General features: G+C 38.9%; 1 protein-coding gene across 1 annotated transcript in view; it reads right to left on the bottom strand.

Moving 5' to 3' along the window:
- Positions 1 to 21,692, bottom strand: part of CEP128 (centrosomal protein 128) — a 512,196-nt gene that overhangs the window by 292,957 nt on the left and 197,547 nt on the right. The window contains exon 17 of the mRNA XM_056134021.1: positions 1,032 to 1,208. Within this exon, the coding sequence (XP_055989996.1) occupies positions 1,032 to 1,208 (177 nt within the window). The remainder of the gene's footprint in view (positions 1 to 1,031; positions 1,209 to 21,692) is intronic.

The raw sequence follows: 21,692 nt of genomic DNA, 5'->3' as shown, positions 1-21,692 counted from the left end.
TAATAAATATCTTTAATAATAATAAATATCTGGCCCAATGAAAAACCAGCAGGATGGTTCTACTGTACATGAAGGGAAACATCCACGACATTGGCAACTATCTCTCCATCTGCCTGTTCTCCATCGTCTACAAGATGTTCACTCGAGTCATCCTGAATAGGATAGGCAGAACACTAGATGAAGGACAACCATGCAAGCAAGCCAAGTTCCACAAAGGATTCAGCAGAATTGACCATAGACACATGATAACCAAGCTCATTAAAATTTCTCAGGAGTTCAAGATGCCGATCTCTCTAACATTCATTGATTTAAAGAAGGCCTTTGATTCTGTTGAGGCTGAAGCGGTCATCGAAGCTCTAGCCAATCAGGGTGTTCAATACATCAGGATCCTCCATGAGCTGTACTACGAATTCACTACCAGGATCTCACCATTCTACAAAGAAGTAATCATTGATGTCAAGAGAGGGGCTCGGCAGGGTGATATCATTTCACTGAAACTCTTCAGTGCCACCCTTGAGAACGTCATGCGACTACTAGTAATATACTGAAAAAAATACACTGGAGAGAGGGTTATGAGTGGATAATAGTGTGAAGATACTGGTACCTTGGTGCAGTTGCAGTAAGGTATTATATACATTAAGGAGACATAAAATCTTGCAGCTAAACCACAGAGAGTCATGTAAACTCATGTTATCTCAATAGAAAAATAATGACTTACTTGTGAAAATGAAATAATTAAAATTCCAGGTCGCTGGATTGCAAGGATTATTTGTTTTAGTTAAAACAGGTACTTTCATTGTAAACCATTTTCTTGAACAGACTAAGATAGGGACAATTCAAGGAATAAAAGCACACTTACATTGTAACTGCAATACAGTACCTCATTCTAAAAAATGCAAGATGTTATTTTTTTTTTGTTTCATAAAATGCTCTGGGATTAAAAATGTAACTATGTTTGCAACCATGCATTAAAATTTTATAATTAAGTATTATGAAATTAACTGAAAAGCACAATGAGAACTCATATTTACTTTCAGTTTCTCCATGGAGTCCCTGGAGAAGGTTTTACATACTGCATCAATTTCTTTTCCTATCACACTAAGGATGGACTCCTGTTCTGTCTCCAGGCAAAGAAGTTGATCCTTGAGCTGCAATCTGGCCTCTTCCATCCTCCTTAAGTTCTGTTCTTCATTGCTTAGATGTTTTTCCTAAGGCATTGAAAATATTGAAACAGAAATTTATTAATGAGAGGCAAGAAACACCTGTAACATCTGTAAAATCAATTCAAAGAAGTTTATTAGAAAGCAGATCTGATTCTGTTAAAATAGAAATAAGCTTTCTAAAAAAATTCTTGGGGCCAGAGAGATAGTTCAGTGGGTAAGGAATTTGTATTGAAAAGTCTTGTGTAATCAGCAAAGGACCAGGAATCCTACAGTTCTCTCTCAAGCTGCATGTGTTTGGTGGTCTTGTGCTGCTTCCCCACCCTGGGTGGCTGGTGCCATGGGAGGACGAAGGAGGAAATGAGGGCCAGGCTGCTTGGATCAGTTGCCATTCATTCCATTCTCCCAATGCGCCTGCTCCAATTTCACTAAGCCCCTCATTTCAGTTTCCTCCTATCTCCCTTGCTCATCTCTCCTCACTCAAACTCCCTGCCTTGGTCTCTCCCTAGTCCCTCACCAACTCCCCAGCATTGGGGGTAGCAACCACACCTACATTAGGTGCCACAATCAACATATCAAAGCCCTTTCCTATTGCCTGCTGCCACAAGATCCAGCTCATATACCACCTAGGGGTTTTTCTCCTTTCCTTAGTCCAATAAGTTAATTAATACTTTAATTAACATCTTAATACTACTTCATAATATTAGTTATTTTGTATGGACACAGTAAGAGATCATGTGTCAGAAGTGGGATTCGAACCCACGCCTCCATTCGGAGACCAGAACCCCCAGCGCTGGGGAAGCGGAGCTTGAGTCTGGCGCCTTAGACCATTTAGCCATCCATCTTGCCCGTATATTCAATATGCTTGCCCGCATATTCAATATGCCAAACACAGTAACAGTTGTCACAATGGCGACGTTACTGGGCCCCGCTTGAGAATAATGGGAGGACAGTGACAGTGACTGTGACCTTTTGGATCATAACAAAATTTGTCCATAACCATGCTCTTAACTTATAGTTTAGTTCATATAGTTTATAAGTTAAGTTTATTTAGTTATAAACTATATATAGTTCATAATAGCGCCATAATATTAAGTATTATAGTTAAGTAATTGGCCAGGGCCCATTTCAATGCCAAGGTAGCTCACACCTTGCCCTGGGTCCATCCAGTTCCTTGGGACCCTGCTTTTGGGGAGCTAGGAGGTAAGGGCAACTGAGGCTTAAGTGAAGAAAAAGATGCTCAGGAATGAATGTTGTTTGGAGTCAATTAACTCTTAATTTACAAAAGCATAGTATTAACTGCCTTTCTGTGTCTATACAAAAAGGAACACTGCTCTGAATTAACTATGCAAAGGACATAAGGAGAAGAGAAAAGCAATATTTACAAGTTAACAGAGACTGATTAGGAAATAAAAGTGATTGACCAGATGGGGAAACAGAGCACACACACACACACACACACACACACACACACACACACACACACACCTAGTTTGAATTTTAAAATAATAAAAAATACTATGGATCTGGTCAACCAGAGTCACATTTATCTTGATGAGTTCACCCCAGTCCATTCATCCCAGTTGGGACCTCAGCTCTGTGAACTAGGAATGCATTTTCTTTTCTTCTTGGAATTTTAAGCAGAGTCATGTTTCAGCAGAAGAGTAAATTAAACTCACAAGAGACTAATGTACAAACTAGAGGTGGCTGAATTAACTACATTAGTTTACGATGAGAACCCTAACTGCCATATGGATCAGAAAACTCATGTCAGCATTACCAGTACAGTTTCTCCCTGTAGACCAATAGAGACAGGAAGGCAAATTATACTCACAATGTTGCCTAATGAACAAGAAATAAAAGCAAGAGGAGTTTGCTTTATGAAACAATGCTTAAGTGGCATCACACTAATGTCAGACTGGCATGTCCATCTACTCTTCATGGGTTTACAAATCACAATAACTTGAATGTTCCATTTTCTTGGCCAGTGTTTGAGTAGAGATGAGCAAATGTCATGTTTCTAACTTCCACCTTTGTCCAGATTCAGTCTCTACCCAGACTATTTCCTAAAGGACACAACACGATTTTGATAAACATCTTCATCAAGTCTTAACTCACCTAGAAGTTCTCTGAAAAATTAGCATCTGGTCTCTGAACAATATTTGATGATTCTTTAGTTTACGTATTTTTAAAAAAATCTTTATTAAATGCCAAGGGAAGGAAATCAGCCTTCTTATGGATGCTATGAACTACTACGATGCCATAAGTTTTCCTATCCTTGAAATATAATCTTCAAGACCCAATCTCTTTTATTTCCTGATTTCTCACATACAATACATCACAGTATGTTATGTATATGTTTTTATTAATGTGCAAAGTTGTAATAAAACTGCTTTTGTACCTGTCTCCCTCAGAAAATTTCCAATTTTGGGAAATCACAGAATGTTTAACATAATCACTACATTTCCAAATTTGCTGAACCTGAATGAGTGATTTAAACAATTTTGAGGACACAAATTCAATGACAAAGATGCATTTCAACCTAATTTCCATATCAACCTCTACATTCAGAGGCTCCTGATCACGATCACGATCACGACCACCCTGTTGTTCGTCGATTGCCTCGAGCAGGTGCCAGTAACGTCTCCTTCGTCCTAGCCCTGAGATTTTAAAAACTGCCATATTCAAGGCTCTTTCAGGGTTAGGAGAATGAGACCCATCATTGTTACTGGTATTTGGCATATTGGGTATACCACGGGGAGTTTGCCAGACTCTGCCGTGTGGGCATGTTACATTTGGTAGCCTGCCAGTTTGACCGAATTAGGAATTTATAAATTTTATAAAATTTTATAAAATTTATAAAATTAAAAAAATTTTCTTCCTATATTACCTATGTCTCCAGAATTCAGAAGTAATTACTAAAAGTGATAGCAATAAGAAAATACTCTACCATGGATTATTAATGCATACTAGGAATTGTTGAGGTCTATAAAACGATCTAGAAGAGTGTTTCTCAACTGAGGGAAGTGGGGAGTGCACACAGGCCCCTGTGAGGCTCCATGATACTCCAGGAACTCAAAAAAATAAGGTGGGCATTGCACAAAACTAGGGTGGAACCCATAGGAAAGAATGAAACAAGGTTGGAAAAGATCACGATGAGAAAAAATAAAAGAACAATTTGTGATTTTGACCTATGTAAATAAGAAAATTAAAACCATTTAATACAATATAGCAAAATGTCTGTTCTCATTTACATATATTTTTTATCTGTGGAACCTAAAAAATATTACATTAAATTTTATTCTATACTTAGATCTCATTATGGTAGTCATCATGTCTCACCTGTCATTAATAAAACTTCTAAAGAAAAAAAATATGTGGGCTAAAATTAAAGACACTCTACTGAACTGACACAAATATTTGCATACAATACATAAGATAAAGTGTTAATATACAAGACATAAGCCAAGGCACTCACAAAGATCAACATTAATAAATCTAATTGCATATGGCTGACCAGAGTTCAATCCCCAGCTTCCAAGTTCTACCAAGAGTGATCCCTGAGTGCAGGACAAGGAAAAATCACTGAGAACTACCAGGCATGGCCACAAAATAAGCAAATAAAAAGAGAAATAAATACAAGAATCCCATAAATAATGGGGAGGAAATGAACACACACTCCATTGATGAAGGCAGATGGATGCCCAGTAGGTATATGAAACAGTCTCCATTGTCATTTCTTTTCAAGGAAATCCAAATTAAGACAACAATGAGATACCACCTCATATCAGTGAGAATAATAAATTGCCCTGCAGAGAGGTACCAAGCCAGGCACCAGTCTTAATTTATGGTGATAAAGAAACTTCACTGGAGTTTAATGACACCCTACAGGTCTCTCTTTGTTCCTTTGCTACTGCCAGGGGGAAAGACAACACAGGTTAGTCCTCTGGACCACTGAGAGAATTAGCTCATTTTGCCATCATTTCAGAATACTTAAAACATATCAAAACCATGCCCACTACAGCCAATGACAGTTTACAGTTACCATGGCAACCCAAGAAACCTAACGAATACAGTCAGAACCTCAGACTTCAGGTAATTGTGGTAGGAAGAGATAAGGCAGGAAATTTGAAGGCAAAAAAGTGGAGAAAGAAGTACAATGTCGGCACTCTCCATTAGACCCCCAACTCACTGTGTTGCCAAGTGTGTTTTGTATTTTTTTCTCCTTAAGTAAACCTACTTTATCCCAGCTTGGCGCCAATTCTCTTTACTTCCCTCTTGTACCTTTGAATATACATGCTTGCTTTATTTCCTGCTCATCCTGAAATTCTCCTTAGGGAGCATAAGAATCAAAGAGCAGGGTGCTATGAATGTCCATGGCCTGTCTCCAGAGTGAAGTACTATGTCAAGTCCCCTAGACCACCACAACCGCACCAGTATACAAAAATTAAAAACCAAAATAAAGAAAATTCCAAATTCACATGTTCATTTCATCTTGAAAAAAATTCTTTAAAGACTGAACCGTTATCAGTCCTTGTTCCTTTGCAAACCCATTGCTACTCAGTGAAATGAAATTTTACATTCATCATAAATGTCCAATAACAAGTACTTTCTTACGATCAACCTGAACAGTCGAACAATGACAGATGACACCATCTTTTAAGACCAGCAGATGCTTCTTCTGTATTCCCATGCTACTTTATACAAGTTTAGACTATAGCACTAATACATGTGACTTATACATCTCACTCATCAAACTGGAATTCATCCAGGAGGGAGATGTCCTTCTTCATTTAAATATCGCAACCCCTAGTGGTGCTTCACATGGCTGTCAAGAAACATATTCTTCTCAAATGTATGTTACAAGGATATATTCTTTCAAATTCTATTCATCTCACAAACATTTGGTATCAGTGCATTCTTTGTGTGCAAAACATTGTAGATCCCAGCTATATAACACAGAATATTAAAAATTGAAAAATACCAACCACTATTTTTTGTGTGTTTTGCTTAGTATTAAGGCAATTTAACTAGAAAATTCATTGAGGATGATCATTTTGTTAGTAGCAAAAGGAGGAAGTTGCTGTCACAAAAACGAGTGTGGTACCAATGTAAGCAGAAGAAAAATATATTTCAAAGTCTCTTTCTACGTACTTCACAGGCAAAAGAACCTATGTATGCCAGGAATTGAGTTCAGGCAATAGAACATATGCATGGCATCTGTGAGGTCTTGAGCTCATTCAATCCACAGCACAGCATGGACCTGATCATTGACAGACGGGTTTAAACAGTAAGAAATTAATAAAAACACAAAAATAAACTTAGAACATACTTTAATTCCTACTAGGTGATGGATTTTTCTAAAATAAATCTGTTAGTATTTTGTGCATTAGATATTTTTTCTCTTCTGCGGCAGGCATCTTGTACTATGTATTTCAAAGAAAGTGAAAAAGTTACAATAATGCTAAGAACAGTATAATATGTTAAGAACATTAGTAAAATAGTACAACTTATAAATGGTAGTCACAATAAAACTAGCTACATCATAGCTCTGCTAAAATTCAGTGTGAAAGATATTCCCATCTATAATCTGAAAATCAGACTTTCGTCACGCTAGAGAAAACTTTTCATAATTTTTGAAATTCAAATTCAAACAGTTTTAAGAAAATTATTGCTGCAGGGTTTTTTGGTAGCTTTTCTATGTAAATATTGAACAATACAAAAGGTGTTAAGGTACTTATTGGATATATTTCTAGTAATTAATATTCAAAGTTGAAAACAAATATATCTCTAAAGACTATCTTATGCATCTATTAAGTCTTAATGCCTGGAAAACAATAACCAGGTTTGTTTTTTTTTTAATCAGCCAGTCTTGATGCATTTCTGTTTTTAAAATAAACTATGTATAACAACCAGAGTTGTTTAGAAACAAACAACCAGAGTTTCAAATTATGAGTTTGGAGAAGACACTGTTTAATTTTCTAATGGAAAAAAATATATAAATTATGTCCAGAGAATGGTTTACAATCTTAGAGTATCTTCAAAAATCATCAAATTTTCTCCATATCTTTTTTTTTCCTTAGAGGATACTTGCACATGAAATTACTCTGATGAAAAAAAGTATGGCAGTGACGTAGCAGCAAGAGCATGGAAGGCAGTTCTCAGCGCTCTAAAGAACCAATGGGGTGACAAAATTTCTGCGTGTATGAACATGGATATACCTTGGATATGCTGGCTCAGGGAAAGCACCACTAAACAAAACTGGCAGGTTTCCTCCCCAAACCTGCCCGCCCAGAGTACCCAAGCTGCATACTGTAGACCAGGTCCTGGTCTGGCAGAGTTACTGCTGTTGTCAGTACTGGGGCCCAGGGGACATGGTGCTGCCATCAGGTCAACCTAGACTCGTGGGGTGAGTGCATCAGAGCCTGGTGGTACCCTCAGGCTTCCTGATACCCCAAAATTGTCATCGTGTCTCTCCAAACACCAACAATTAAGGACCAAGTATCCTGAGAAATTAAACTGCCAAAAGTTAGGTATGTGGGAGCCACAACCACAAACCACATCCAGCTCAGTCATACAAGCTTATTTATCGGCCTTTCTTCAGAGACCCATAAATAAGTGTCGAAGAGATCAGAAGCCACAGTTAATCTCAAACCTGCACAAGGCTGTACAGACAGAGTACACTGGGGCAGGGTGGGTTTGTCAGTGCCCACCCAAACAGAGCTCGGGCCAGCCACATACTCTCACAATCCAAATTTGGTACAATGCTGCTGGCCAGGTTCCACTGTCCTGGAATGGATCTCACTGAGTTATTAATCTGCTGAAAATTCAGGTATGCGGGTTTTGTGACTGACATCTGCAGGCTTTCTTGAAGTCAGGATGCACTACCCTCCACCTCCCTATATTGGTGGAAGCACAGAGAGCCACTCCCGCAAAACAACTCCAGTGCCACCATGGAAGTTTTTCTACCAGCCTTACTTCAGAAACCTATAAATAAATCTCAAAAGAGATCAAAAGCCACAGTTAATTTCCTACCCAAGCAAGGCCGTACAGATGAAGCACACTGGAGAGAGGTAGGTTCGCCAGTGCTTGCCCAAGCAAAGCCCCGGTAGTCACTTGCACCCACAATTCAAAATTGTTATCATTATCCCACCTCCCACCCCCCACTCCAGCCCAACCGGATTTGATTCTCTTGGAACAGACTGCACCAAGATATTAATCTGCTGAAAATTCCAAAATGCAAGTTTTGTGACTAAAATGTCGGGCTCTCTCAAAGTTGGAATGGGCTACCACCCCTCACCCCCATGTAATTCTGGAAGCCCCTGCAGTCATGTCCACAATCCATAACCACCACCCAGTTGCAAACCATAATGCACAAAGGGGGGGGGGGGGAGTGAGAGTGAGAGAGAAGAAGGAGAAGGAAGAGAAAGGAAGAGGAAGGAGGAGGAGGAGAAGATAAAGGAGGAGGAGGAGGAGGAGAAGGGTGCATGCCAGAGAAGCATATGGGAGTAGAATGGGGTGGGAGGGAATCTGAGTACATTGATAGTGGAAAATGTACACTGGTGGAGAGATGGGTGTTGGAACATTGTATGAATGAAACCCAATAAGGCATAGCTTTGTGATGGTCTATCTGACAGTGATTCAATTAAAAATAATAATCACTGTCATCCCATTGATCGTCGAATTACTCGAGCGGGTGCCAGTAACGTCTTTATTCCTCCCAGCCCTGAGATTTTAGCAGCCTCTTCTTACTCGTCTTTTCCCAATGACTGGAGGCTCTTTCATGGTCAGGGGAATGAGATCTATTATCGTTACTGTATTTGGCATATCCAATATGCCACAGGGAGCTTGCCAGGCTCTGCCCGTGTGGGTTGGATACTCTCAGTAGCTTGTCGGGCTCTCCGAGAGGCAAAAATGGGTAGAAAGTATCTTATAATGTGTTGTGCAGCCGCTTTGTGGCCACACGATCTGGAAAGCATCCTGGAGCGTGGCAGTGGTTGGGAAGTGGAAGTTGGCTGCTGGGGCTGGGTCCCTTGGGGTGGGGAGGGCTCTCACCTGCCCCACAGTCTGGTGCAAAGTTCCACCATTTTTTCCTACCATGAAAAATAATAATAAAAAGGAAAAATTACTAAACATTTAGAAACAAATCTCAAAATACTATAGTTCACGTACACAATCTAGCTATTTTTCCTTAAAATGTATAGAATATTACTTGTTCAACATTAAATGACAAGTCAGTTAATTAAATAAGAATTTTACATACTGATGAAAGAAAACTTCAATAAAAACAAATCTAGACACATTTTATATTCCAGCTTAGATTGAAGAAAAGTGCTCCTTGACATTAAACAAGCACTGAAACCTACTGTGACAAACAACTCTCCAGTAACTATTCTCCTTGGCTTTCCATGCAACAATCATTAGATTGTATGAATCATTAGATAACCTAACACTAGGGGTGTTATCATCAGTGATTTTAAAACTAAACAAATGTAACTTTAAAAGAAAGTACCCAACAAGACTACTTTTCTCTTCAACCATAGTGAGTTGTCAACAACTCAGTAAATTAAGGATACAATGACAGATCTCTCAATCAAGTTCAAATCAGGGGTCTTACAGATACAGTTTTTACTTTTCTCCTTAAAGTCATGCTGAAATAATGTGAACTCAATATTGATTTTCAATGATCCAGAGACTATAAAACCAAGCTCCCGGAAGAGAACAACACAGAGTCTCCTGCCCCCGCACCTGGCTGTCCTCACTGGAGCCCCTTAGAGGAGGGCAGGTTGAGTTTCCTTCTTCGCACTAAGCAGAGCCCCAGCAGCTGAAGACTTCTGGGTCGCAGCCACAGCCTTGCTGAGACCATTCTCCACACACTTGGATGAGTCTCACACATGTAGGAATTGGCAGAGGAATCCAGGTGTGCGGGACCCAGGGCTGAGCTCTCCAAGCCTGCTCATTTCGGTACTGGGCCTCCTCCACCCAGATCCCCCATCTTCCAGTAGCTACACCCAACAACTGTCGTGTAACAGCATCAATGGCCAGGATCCAGAGACTATAAAAGTAAACTCCCAGAAGCACGTGGCCGCATTCACATTCACAGCCAGGTGAACTCTTATTCTCTAGTTCTCACTCCCAGAGAAACCGGCAGGCTACTGAGAGTATCCTACCCGCATATACACCTGACTGGGAACACCTGTAAACGTGATTAGACCCTGCCCCCAAAGCCTCCATCCTTCTTGGAGAGCCCGGCAACCTACCGAGAATATCCTGCCTGCACCGCAGAGACTGGCAAGCTACCCATGGCATACTCAATATGCCAAAAACAGTAACAATGATGGTCCTCATTCCCCTGACCTTGAAAGAGCCCCCAATATGCCATTAGGCTACACTAGCACATGACAGGGACGAATGGAGATGTTACTGAAGCCAGCTTGAGCAAATAGATGAACAACAGGGTGATAGTGAAAGTGAATGCTGCACACCTGAAACGTGTTTTACAAGTTTATTTCAATTTAAAAAATAAAAATAAAATGAACCTGTTTGCTAGGAAATGTTGGTAGAGAAGTCTATGACAATGGAAAAGCGTACAAATATCTTCTATGGAACATGTACAATTTTACAAAATAGATACCAAATGTACTTCAGTACACCTTTCTTTCCTGTTCCTCCCTCAGCCACAGCTATATATTTATGACATCCAGTCCCATGTATAGCAACTTAGCATTCTAAAACTATTTCTTAATATCTGGCATGTTTCATACACTATAAAGGGCTTTGTAGTTTTAGTCAAGAACTATGTTTAAATGGTGATGTTGGATGGACTTAAATGCAAGGCAGCAAGGCAGCAACAAAGGACCAACGGCAATGCAATAGGAGTTGCACACAACTGGGGGGGACGGCACTCTGGTGAAGAGCATTGTGTTGAAATCATGTGCATGAGAAAATATCAATAGTAAATCAATAGTAAATCACAGGACTTGATTCAATTTTAAAAATTTGAGGGTTGGAGTGATAGCACAGCAGTAGGGTGTTTGCCTTGCATGTGGGCCGTCCCGGCCGATCTGGGATCAATTCATCTGCCCCTCTCGGAGAGCCTGGCAAGCTACCAAGAGTATCTCGCCCACACGGCAAAGCCTGGTAATCTCCCTGTGACGTATTTGATATGCCAAACACAGTAACAAGAAGTCTCACAATGGCGACATTACTGGACCAGCTCAAACAAACTGATGAACAATGAAGAGGACAGTGCCACAGTGATACAGTGGGGGGAAGGTGAGGACAAGAGATACAGTACAGCAAGTAAGGCATATGGCCGGCCTGGATTTGATCCCCAGCACACCATGTGAACACAGATCCAGGAAGAAAGTGTGAGCAAAGCCCAGTATGACCCAGAAACCAAAAAATAAAATAAAAGCTTCTATTAATTTTGTTAACATTAAAAAATATGCCAAGGACTATTCTGGACTTCATAACTACAAGTTTTTCCATCAAAAGCACTTTATAGTTGAAAGTTCTCATTTCCCTTTAATGTGACCATTCTATTACCATCTTCATTGACATTTTTTAAGATGACAGGAGTCTGAGAAATACAAAACACACTGCTTAGTTTTTAATATTTAGAGTATATAGTTTAGATTTGCCTTAAGTTAGTATGTGAAATCAACAATTTAACTCTACTCACAGAATATAAAATAGAGAATGCACTCAAGAAAGTATACAGTCTGAATAAAAATAGCCTGAGGTACTAACACTAAAATAATGCTAAAAGATAATAGCTCTTTTGCATGTATTTTCTTCTCTTTCCTGCAGATAAAAATTTAAAATAGAAAAATCACTAGCTACGATCAAAGTGTTCTGAGTAAAATATGTTGGATTGTGATTTTGCAAAGTAGTGAAACCTTCATATAACAACCATCTAACAACCATACATATTTTTCCACCTTGTGAAAAAAATAGCTATCCTAAACAGATGGTCAATTAAGAACCAAAATACAAAATTAAATAACACTGATTCAGTTATCACTGTCAGATATCTTTTTTGTGGAGCTATCAGGTTTAAATTGTATTTTTTTTGAAAAATAATTGATGAATCCTATTTTTAAAATGTATGTCAATCTTCAAGGTTGGCAAAACCCTCCATGACATTGAAGCTAACGGTATCTTCAAAGATGACATGCCACTGGCCAAGCAAGTGAAAACAGAGATAGGCAAATGGGACTATCTTAAACTAAGAAGCTTCTGCACCTCAAAAGAAACAGTGACTAAAATATAAAGACAATCTATGGAATGAGAAAGGATATTCTCCACATACCCATTCGACAAGGGGTTGATAGCAAGGATATACAAAGTACTGGTTGAACTCCACAAGAAGAAAACAACAAACCCCATCAAAAAATAGGACGATAAAATGAATAGAAACTTTCCCAAAGAAGAAATCCGAATGGCAAAAAGGCACATGAGAAAATGCTCTACATTACTAATCATCAGGGAGATGCAGATCAAAACAACAATGAGATATCATCTAACACCACAGAGACTGGCCCACATCCAAAAGAACAAAACAAACCACTGCTGGCGCAGGTGTGGCGAGAAAGGGAACCTCCTTCACTGCTGCTCAGAATGCCGACTGGTTCAGCCCTTTTGGAAAATAGTGTGGACGATTCTCAAAAAATTAGAAATTGAGCTCCCATTTGACCCAGCAATACCACTCCTGGGAATATATCCCAGAGAGTCAAAAAAGTACAGTCAAAATGACATCTTCACTTCTATGTTCATTGTTGCACTATTCACAATAGCCAAAATCTGGAAAAAACCCGAGTGCCAAGAACAGATGACTGGTTAAAGAAACTTTGGTACATCTACACAATGAAGTACTATGTAGCTGTTAGAAAAGATGAAGTCATGAAATTTACCCACAAGGGGTGCTACATGGAAAGTATCATGTTAAGTGAAATGAGTCAGAAAGAGAGGAACAGACATAGAAAGATTGCATTCATCTGGGGAGTATAAAGTAACGAAATAGGAGACTAATACCCAAGAATAGCTGAGATAAGTACCAGGAGATTCACTCCATGGCTTGGAGGCCAGCCGCACATGGTAGGGGAAAAGGCAGTTCAGATAGAGAAAGGAGCACCAAGTAAAGGGTACTGGGAGAATCCTCCCAGGATGGGAGAAGCATGCTGAAAGTAGACTGAACATGATTGCCACTCAATGACTCTTTTGCAAACCAAAAGGAGAGAGAGAACAAATAGGAATGCCCTGCCACATAGGCGGGGTGGGATTGGGGAGGTGGGTAGGGATACTGGGTGGTGGAGAATGGGCACTGGTGGAGGGATGGGTACTTGATCATTGTATAACAGAAATACAAGCACAAAAACTTGTAAGTCCACAACTGTACCTCATGGTGTTTCACTAATAAAAATTTTTAAAAATAATAAAATAAAATAAAGTTGCATTATACTTAAAAATAATGTATGTCAATCTTAAAAAATAGAGTACAGAGTAATCTGTTTAATAACCCTAAATTTAATTCAACAATAAGAGATCAATGAAAAGTCTTAAACATGAGTCATTTTAATGACAGTAAATGGGAAAAGCACAAGAAACTTGTGTTCATATCCTGTTTCCACCGCAGGCTCTGAAATGTTGGGCAAATCACCATATCAAACTTTCAACACCAGTTTCCATCATCTATAAAAAATGGACATCATTAACACACATTAAATGTGAACTATAAAGACTATTTTTAAAAAGATCCACATTTTTTAAGAACTTATTTCCCAAAGTGCTTTTATCCAGTCATGGTTTTAAGATGTTCCTAGGCATCATTTCACAAATGATGTAAATAAAACATTTCATGCAAAGAACTAAATTGGCTAAGGGAAGAGTTACTCAAAGCATGGAACATCAACTGGTTTAGCCCCCTGCTAGGTTGGTTGACTCACCCACTGGCCCTGCTCTACTGATTCATGACTAACTCTCTGAGGAGATGCATACCAAGCAACTAAAATTCATGTACACACCAGTCTCCCAAGCTGAAAAATCCAAGGTACCCCCAAGTAGGAGGTGTGCAGAGACCCTGCTGCTGAAGCCCCACCAGCTGCACCCACACATCACATCTGCAGTCACATCAAGAGCCCAATGCCAAGACTTCACAGATATTCTCTGTGGAGATACCAAACTGTGAAAAATTTCAGGTACCCCAATAACAGGGCTGGAGTGAAAACACAGAGGGTACTGCATTTGCCTTGCACGTGGCCAGCCCGGGTTTGATTCCTCCACCCCTCTCAGAAATAGATTTGCTCGAGCGGGCCCAGTAACGTCTCCATTGGAGACTTTTGTTGTTACTGTGTCTGGCATATCGAATATGTCACGGGGAGCTTGCCAGGCTCTGCCGTGCGGCTGGATACTCTCGGTAGCTTGCCGGGCTCTCCGAGAGGTCCTGCTTTTGAGAACCAGAAACAAGGTTAGGGAAAGCACCTGACCTCTTAAGGGAGGAAATACTTGCATTTTGGGGTGTACTAACTGAAGAAGTGGGGTGCAAGAAAGATAAAGCCAGAAACATCAAATTAAAAAATCAAATAAAAATTATATTTGTACTTGTTCAACTTAAAACTATAAAACCTAGCTCCCAGAACCGCGCGGCCGCATTTGCAGCCGTGCAACATCTTATTATGACATCTTATTATCTCATTCCTACTTTGGACAAACTGGCAGGATACCGAATGTAACCTGCCCACACGGCAGAGTCTGGCAAACTCCCCGTGGTGTACCCAATATGCCAAATACCAGTAACAATGATGGGTCTCATTCTCGTAAAGAGCCTTGAATATAGCACTTTTTAAAAAATCTCAGGGCTAGGATGAAGGAGACGTTACTTGGGCCTGCTCGAAGCAATTGACGAATAACAGGATAGTCGTGGTCGTCGTGACCCCTCTCAGAGAGCCCAGAAAGCTACCGAGAGTATATCACCCACATGGCAAAGCCTGGCAAGCTACCCGTGATGTATTTGATATGCCGAACACAGTAACAGCAAGTATCACAAAAGATACATTACTGGGCCCACATGAGCAAATCAATGAACAATGGGAGGAGAGGACAGTGCTACAGTGCACCTTGATGACAAGTCTGAGAACTCTGGGATCTTCACTGAGTGGGAACAGACTCCCTCCACCACCCCCTGAACTTCTAGAAGCCCCAACAGTCACACCCACACTCCCCATAGCTGCAGCCAGTCAATTCATTGGCCTAGATCATAGATCCTGAGACCACATAACATCCCCAAATTCCTCAATACTGAAATTCCGATAGGAGTACACCAAATTAAATGGGAAAGAAGCCAGCTAAACTCAATAACCAATAAATAAATAATAACACAGAAGGATCAACAAACAACTTAGTAAATCCTTAGACAAGGACTTAACAATCCCTTGATAAGATATAATAATTTTCACATAAAAATTATTTTTAGGGGCTTGAGTGACAGTACAGCGGGTAGGGTGTTTGCCTTGCACGCAGTTGACCCGGGTTTGATTTCCAGCATCCCATATGGTCCCCTGAGCACCACCAGGAGTGATTCCTGAGTGCATGTTCCAGGAGTAACCCCTGTGCATCGCCAGGTGTGACCCAAAAAGAAAAAGGAAAAAAATTATTTTTAAACTTAGTGATTTTAATAATGGAGCTTTTTTATCTAATAAATTTCTACTCTAGAAATTGCACTAACAGTTATGATTCTTGTCTAGGATTTAAAAATGTATATATAATAAATGTTAAAGAATAAAATGCATTTATTTGAATTCTGATCTATTAAACACTTAAGTTCCTAATATAGTTCCTAATAATTTTAGAAAACTTCTCAAATGCTTCTTAGATGGCTTATCAAAAGTTGAGGAAGAAATCACTGGGCTTTAGACTTAAGAAGAGACAATCATCAAAAACACCTTAATAAAAGAAAATTTTAATAAAGAAAATATAGGTTCTTATGGAACAACATCAAGAAGAGTAACAAAATAATACTTAAACAAATCCAACAACATATCAAAAAAGCATACACCCAATAAACCGGAATTCATCCCAAGGATGTTTGATATATGCAAATCAATTAATATAATACACACATCAGTGAAAGGAAAGATAAAAATCATATGATAATATCAAATGATACAGAAAAAACTTCCAACAAGATCCAATACCCATTCATGATTAGAAATCCTCAATAGAATAGGGGTGGAAAAAACCTTTCTCAATATAGTAACAGTTACCTATAAAAACCCACAGCCAATAATTATTCTTTTTTATTTTTTTGGCTTTTTGAGTCATATTCGGCAATGTACAGGGGTTACTCCTGGCTCTGCACTCAAGAATTATTCCTGACAGTGTTCAGGGGACCATATGGGATGGTGGGAATTGAACCCGGGTTGGCCACGTGCAAGGCAAACACCCTACCTGCTGTGCTATAGCTCCAGTCCCGCCAGTAATTATTCTTAATAGTAAAAAACTGAAAGCATTTCCACTAAGATCCGGCAAAATACAAAGATGTCCACTGTCTCCACTCTTATCCAAAGAAGGTATCAATAGTATCAGAAGTCCTACAACAGCACTCAGACAAAAAGGGAATCAAAGGGATCCAAATTGGAAAAGGGTATGTCAAATTATCTCTATTAGTAGGTGGCATGATAGTACACACTGAAGACACTAGAGTCCACAAAAAAAAAAGATCCTAGAAACAACAAATCAATACAGCAGAGTGGCCAGCTACAAAGTCAATACACAAAAATCGGCTGCAATCCTACATTAAAATAATGAATCTGAGGAAAAAGAGAAGTCTTTCCCATTTAAGTGTCTAAAACCAATCAAAACCATTTTGTTTAGTTAGGAATCAACTAAACAAAAGAAGGTACGAGATCTATACCATGAAAGCTCCTAAACACGTAAAGAAATTAAAGAAGACCATAGGAAATAAAAAACATTTCATGCTCAAGGAGCAATATTCTCATAGTAACCATCTACCAATATATTCAATGCAATCCCAATCCCAATTCAGACAACATCCTTTTTTTTTTTTGCCCTAATTTTGTCTTTTGTTTTTGGGTGACACCCAGGAATGTTCAGAGCTGACTTCTGATTCTGCCCTCAGGGATCACCCCTGGCAGGTTAGGGGAACCATGTGGGATGCTAAGGATCAAAAACCGGGTTAGTTAGGTAGGAAGCAAGCACCCTACCTACTATACTATTGCTCTGATCCCATCAGACAGCATTCTTCGAGGATTTAAACAATCAATTACAAAGTTTTTTGGAATCATAAGACCCCAAATAGCCAAAACCATACTGAAAAATAAGAAACTGAGAGGCAACTCATTACCTAACTTTTCTAACTTTTACCTATACTATTAAGCCACAGTGAGCAAAACAGCATAGTGCTGGAATAAGGACAGACTCTCTGACTAAGAGATCAGAACAGAATGTTCCAGGACAACCCTCACCCCCTTTTTATGTCTGAGTAATTTTTGACAAAGGAACTGTATGAAATGGAACATAAGAAAAAATGTTGATCATCACTTATTATTAGGGAAATTCAAACCAAGACAACAATGAAACATTATCTCACATCAGTGTGAGGGCACATTTCAAATATATCCGCACTATACCCCTTTGAGGTGTCATTCCAGCCTCTGCAAATATCTACATCCAAAGAATACATTACAAGAGAAAATAAAGAAAATATATATATATTTTACATATAATTTATAATTGTAGCATAAATATAATTTATAGTTGAAGCAAACAAAACCAAGTACCTAGAATCAACTTAGCATTGAACCCCTAGAATATATAAACATCTTCATTGTGGTAAACTATTAACTGAATAAATCATTAATCACAAAAAAGTAAATTTACTGTTTTTTAGCTATTAAGTATTCCCTTTAAAATAACAAAGTAGCATGTAAACATATTTCTGGAATGTATTGAAGTAAATACCATTGATAAATTATTCTTTCCTTAACACTTTAAAACAATGTCCTTATTATATTTCCTTAAAATTTAGGGGGGTAAATCATAACATTCTATTATCACACACATATATACTTATATATAAATATAGTTCACCAAATGATCATACTATAAGACATAAGGATCAAGAGACTATTTATATATATATAATAATATACAAAAAATATATTTTCTTAATTTTGACACTAGTTCTTTCTAAAACACTTTACAAAAATTCTCAAAATGAAATAATTTTTCTTTAACACAAAATTATTGGAAGATAGGACGAGAGAGATAGTACAGCTGCTATGGTGCTAGTTTTGCATGAAGCCAACCTGGGTTCAATCTGTGGTAACACATATTGTTTCCTAAATCCCGCAAAGAATTGTCCCTGAGCACAGAGCCATGAGCAAATCCACAGCACTGCTGGATGTAGCCAAAAATAATTTTTACCTGAAAGATATTCATAAATGTGGCCAGTATTAATAAACTGGTATTTATTCTAATAAGATATTTTGAAAGTAGATCAGAACAAGTCTTTACTGATCATAAATTAAAAACATTACTAAGTAAACTTTGTTGCCGAGTTCATCTTGAATTGATTCACAGATTCCAGTGAAACCAACAAATATCTTCTGATAACAGCAGTAAAAGTTTTCTGGGAGAATAAAAGCATTCATATCAGTAAGATCCTTTTTGAATATCAAATATTCTCAACAAAACAAGTAATACTTTTAATGATAATACAGATAGAAGAGATTCCTTCTGCAATATTATACAAATGTGATTTCCCTGGTAACAAGTTGATAAAGTTTTAATTCATACTTGTTTTCTGTCACATAAAATTGAAAATAATATTTGATCTTTAAAAAATAAGATGTGGGAAAAATGTGTAAGGAAAATAAGATAAATTACTGTATTCTTATATACTAACCAACTGAGCTAACCGGTTAGTATAGCTCAGTTGGTTAGTATATAAGAATACAGTAATTTATCTTATTTTCCTTACACATTTTTCCCACATCTTATTGGGGCTGGAGCGATAGCACAGCGGGTAGGGCGTTCGCCTTACAAGCGGCCAACATGGCCGACCCGAGTTCGATTCCTCCGCCCCTCTCGGAGAGCCCGGCAAGCTACCGAGAGTATTCGATATGCCAGACACAGTAACAACAAAGTCTCCAATGGAGACGTTACTGGGCCCGCTCGAGCAAATCAACGACCAACGGGAGGGCCTTTATCTTTACCTTATATACTAAAGGCAACCTTTTACCACAGTTTATGGATAATTATTTAGATAAAATTGGATGCAGTGTTTAGTAAAGACTAAAACCAAACTACACAACGTAATAGCATGTCTTTTAAAAAAAAAAGTGGAAGCACATATTAGTGATAGAAATAGTGAATTAAGAAAAATTAAGTGGAACTTCACATTGGTGGAACTTGTTGCAGGAGAGCTCTTCAACAGTGGTGCTGGGAAACTGGGTAGCCACATGGGGAAAAAATGAATTTGGACCTCTTTCTAATGACAGGTACAAAAGTCAGATCAAAATGGATTAAAAGCCTCAATGTCTGACCTGAATTTATAAGGCACATGGAGAAAAATGCAGGCAAAATCCTCCATGACACTGAAGCTAAAGATATCTTCAAAGATGAAATACCACTGATCAAGTAAGTGGAAGCAAAGATAAGGAAATGGGACTATATTAAACTAAGAAGCTTCTGCACCTCAAAATAATTGGTGTCTAAGATATAAAAACAGCCCAAGGAATGTGAAAAATTATTTACCCAATGCCTATCTGGTAAATGGTTAATAACAAAATTATATACTTGTAGAACTTTACAAAAAAAAAAAATTCCAGCCCCATCACAAAAAGGGGAGAGGAAATGAACAGAAACTTCCTCAAACAAGAAATTCAAATGGCAGAAGGGACATGAAAAAGTGTTCTACAATGCTAATCATCAGAGATGCTAATCAAAATAACAATAAAATAAAATCTCACACCACAGAGACTAACAAGTATCCAAAAGAACAAAAGCAATCTGTGCTGGCACAGATATGGGGAGAAAGGTATTCTCCTTCATTGTTGGTGGGAATGCCTACAGATCTAGCCTTTTTGGAAAACAATATGGACATTCCTCAAAATGTAATCAATAACAACTTTGTAACTGTATTTCACAGTGATGCAATAAAAATAAAATAAACAAACACACACGTACACACACACACACACACACACACACACACACACACAAAACAAAAAAAAAAACAACTAGACATTGAGCTCCCATTGACCCAGCAATACCACTTCTGGGAATATACCCCAAGTGCCCAAAAACACAACAGATGTGAAGCCCATGTCCTCAAGACACTTCGCCAGGACTTTCTGCCTGCAGCTCCACCACTCCATGTGAAGCTGTGGCCACCTACTCCTGAGCTGCAGATGGAGCCCCTCCCTACTTGGGGTGGCCTCTGCGGCTGCATACAGATCTACTCAACAAATCACACAATGTTTCTAGGCATTTGGTGAGAATGGGAAATCTCCAGCCTAATCCCTCAGCATCTTCCAGGTGATCTAACTATGAAGACACCAGAAAACCGATGAGGAAAACACGTTAGAAGCCCAACAAGCTCATTAAGCGAAAACAGTATGACTGAAAACTGTCTGACTGAAGACACCACCAACCAATTCAGTAAATCCTCAATGTCTTTCCAGACCCCAAGATGAAGATGTTCCATAAGCTCAAAGAAACAATGGCACAGATAGTCAGCAAAGCACAAGAAAGTATGAGCTGAAGTGGACATGGGTTTCATATTTGTTGTGCCCTAGTGGCCTCGCAGAGCCTGATCCCCAGCTCTCCTCCCTTCCTCATGTTGATTTAGTAAACAGAAGTCACCATTACACTGCATTTGAAATAAAGGTGAATAAGGATCACAGCTGTAACACAGTGGTAGGAAATGTTTAGAGTATGTGCTGGGTTCCCGTATCAGCTTCAAAAAATAAAAGTATACATCATACATGTTGGGCTGGAGCGATAGCACAGCGGTAGGGTGTTTGCCTTGGGTACAGCTGGCCAGCTGAGCCAGATTCGATTCTTCCACCCCTCTCGGAGGGCCCAGCAAGCTACTCAGAGTATCTTGCCCACACGGCAAATCCTGGCAAGCTACCCGTAACGTATTCAATATGCCAAATACAGTAACAACAAGTTTCACGATGGAGACATTACTGGGCCCACTGGAGAAAATTGATGAACAATGGGAGGACAGTGCTACAGTGCCCAAAAACACACAGAAGAAAAGTCATCTATGAACAGTTCTATGTTCATTGCAGCACTATTCACAACAGCCAGAATCTCAAAACAACCTGAGTGCCTGAGCATAGGTGGCTGGATAAAGAAATTATTGTATATCTACACAACGGATGTAGCCGTTATGAAGGATGAAGTAATGAAATTTGTTTATAAATGGATGAAGAGTATCATGCTGAGTGATAGGAATCAGAAGGAGAGAGACAGACAAAGGATGACTACATTCATTTGTGG

The sequence above is a fragment of the Sorex fumeus genome, unplaced genomic scaffold, assembly GCF_029834395.1.
Source record: "Sorex fumeus unplaced genomic scaffold, SorFum_2.1 ptg000098l, whole genome shotgun sequence".
In the NCBI taxonomy this organism is placed as follows: domain Eukaryota; kingdom Metazoa; phylum Chordata; class Mammalia; order Eulipotyphla; family Soricidae; genus Sorex; species Sorex fumeus.
The sequence above is the reverse complement of the archived record's forward strand: the minus strand, read 5'-3'. Positions and strand labels throughout refer to the sequence as shown.